The sequence below is a fragment of the Vigna radiata genome, unplaced genomic scaffold (assembly GCF_000741045.1).
Source record: "Vigna radiata var. radiata cultivar VC1973A unplaced genomic scaffold, Vradiata_ver6 scaffold_271, whole genome shotgun sequence".
Taxonomy (NCBI): domain Eukaryota; kingdom Viridiplantae; phylum Streptophyta; class Magnoliopsida; order Fabales; family Fabaceae; genus Vigna; species Vigna radiata.
Window position 1 is genome coordinate 121,098 of NW_014543807.1, and position 2,432 is coordinate 123,529.

The 2,432-nt window shown below is 35.0% G+C and overlaps 1 protein-coding gene across 1 annotated transcript; it reads right to left on the reverse strand.

The window, feature by feature from the left end:
• Nucleotides 1-1,166: 1,166 nt before the first annotated feature.
• LOC106754819 lies at nucleotides 1,167-1,649 on the reverse strand. The gene has a single exon (XM_014636885.1). The coding sequence runs from the start codon at nucleotides 1,647-1,649 to the stop codon at nucleotides 1,167-1,169; it is 483 nt and encodes a 160-aa protein (XP_014492371.1).
• Between the last annotated feature and the right edge of the window lie 783 nt (nucleotides 1,650-2,432).

A 2,432-nucleotide genomic window follows, 5' to 3' on the forward strand; every position in this document is an offset into this window, starting at 1 on the left:
ATTAGTGGATTCCTATCAAGATGCATGCATGCTTTCAATCCAATTTAATTCACATAATCAAATATTTCCCAACAGATGTTTTATTCATGAATGACCAATCCACTAAACATAGATGTAAACATGGAATTCAACAATTCTCACCAAGCAAGTGTTTCACTCAATCACTCAAGTGTTTAGGAGGACAATCCACTCTCAACTATTCACATGTCACATCAAACAAAATTGCCCTTCATCTAAAATAATCAACATTCTCACATGCAAATGTCATCATAAGGACTTTTCTGAGGCTTGTAATGAGGTTGGGCTAACAAGAAAAATTGGTTTTTCTAGATCACAAAATGCTTGAGCCAAGATAGTTATTTTAGCATTCAAAGTTCAAGTACAAACTCTCTTTTTTTTTCACCAATCTCACTCATTCCCAACTTCTTCCCTTTTCTTTTTATTGAGCTCATCTTTCATGCTTTTTCTTTTCTTCTTTTTCTTTTCTCATGCATTTTTCTTTTTTTCAACACTTGAGCTCAATACTTTTCTTTTGCCTTTTCCCCTAGACAACCCCAAACTTGAACCTTTTCACACATACAATTATTCTCAACCCAACTCAAGGTTATTAATTCAAAACAAGGGTTTTCATCCTGTTTAAGGCTAAGGTTCTAAAAGGGTATAATATTTTAATCTCTTTGAGTAAAAATTTGGCTAAGTAAAGGCTTTCAAACATGGCCTTGATGATATAACATAAACATGCAATTCAATCAATTATCAAGACTCAGGCAATATCATTCATGCTTCCCTGTGAACAGTTCATATATCAATGAAAACTCTGGAGCTGAATACCTCACACAACATGCTTTCTCACACATTATTCATAAATCCTACTTAGCATCATAATCACAATCATAAATCACAACACATTTGTTCATATAGTTAATGAACCATTCACCTGGATATCAACATGCATATAGTTTCAATCATCAACCTCATTCAATCATCATCGAATAACTCATCATGCAATATAATCATCAAACCATTATCAGAACCAGTGTACAAGCCAAGCATAGACATAAAAATAAAGTTCAACCTATTCTACAAATTCAAAGTACAAAAGAAAAAGAAAAACCTGGGTTGCCTCCCATTAGCGCTTGTTTAACGTCACGAGCCTGACCCGAACCTCATGGATCCACCAACATCATCACCTTGGAGAATCGCTCCACTTCTCCTCCCAAATAATGTTTGAGCCTTTCACCGTTTACCACCCAACTCTGCTGCTGACCATCATCATTTGGATTTTCCAATTCCACAGCTCCATTTGGAAATACACGTTTTATCCCAAAAGGTCCTAACCACTTTGATTTCAACTTCCTAGGAAATAACTTCAACCTTGAATTAAATAATAACACCTGCTGCCTTAGGTTGAAAACTATTTTTACCAGCTTCCTATCATGATAAAGCTTCACCTTTTCTTTATAACTCCTGGATGAGTCATATGCATGTAACTGCATCTCTTCAAGCTCCAGCAATTGATTTCTACGCTTGGTTTGAGTCTCGTGAGGATCAAAATTTAAAAACTTTAAAGCCCACAAAGCCTTATGTTTCATCTCTACTGGCAAATGACATGCTTTCCAATAAACCATCTGAAAAGCTGATAACCCCATGGAAGTCTTCATAGTTGTCCTGTATGCCTAAAGAGCATCATCTAATTCAGGTGATCAATCTTTCCGTGAAAAATCAATTGTCTTCTCTAATATCCTCTTGATTTCTCTGTTAGAAATTTCAGCTTGAGCATTTGTTTGCGGATGATAAGGTGCAGCCACTTTATGTTTCACCCCATAATGTTTAAGTACCTTGGCAAGCTGAGCATTACAAAATGAGACCCCTCTGTTACCAATAAGGAGTATTGGTAAATCTTGAAGAATTGTTTTGATGATGCTGCAAGAAGTGTTATTTAAAGAGAATATTAGAATTATCTAAAAAGCAACTTGAAGAAATTGGATGTAGTAGGAAAATCTTAATTAAATTGTAAACCTTGTATTTTTCACTGGAATAATCGATTATGGACAAGATATAATCGACTATCACTTGCATTTTGTACTAGAATAATCGATTATCATGAAGCAATAATCGATTATCCCAAGTCATACTTGAATAATCGATTGTCACTTCATATAATCGATTATCACTTTTTGAAAAACCTATAACGGACTTGAATAATCGATTATCACTTACAATAATCGATTATTCGTGGCAGTTGGGACCTGACCTTTGGTATTCAGTGCAATTGGCTATATATTTGGCTTCTGTAAATTTCAGAGGCAACGTTTTTTGAACTGAGAAGCTTAATAAAACACTATTTGTCAGAGGGAAGTTCTCAAAAGCTTTGTTCAAAGTTCCCTTGCTTGGTCTCATGAATAGGAGAGGCTCGCGAATCGTTGATCAAT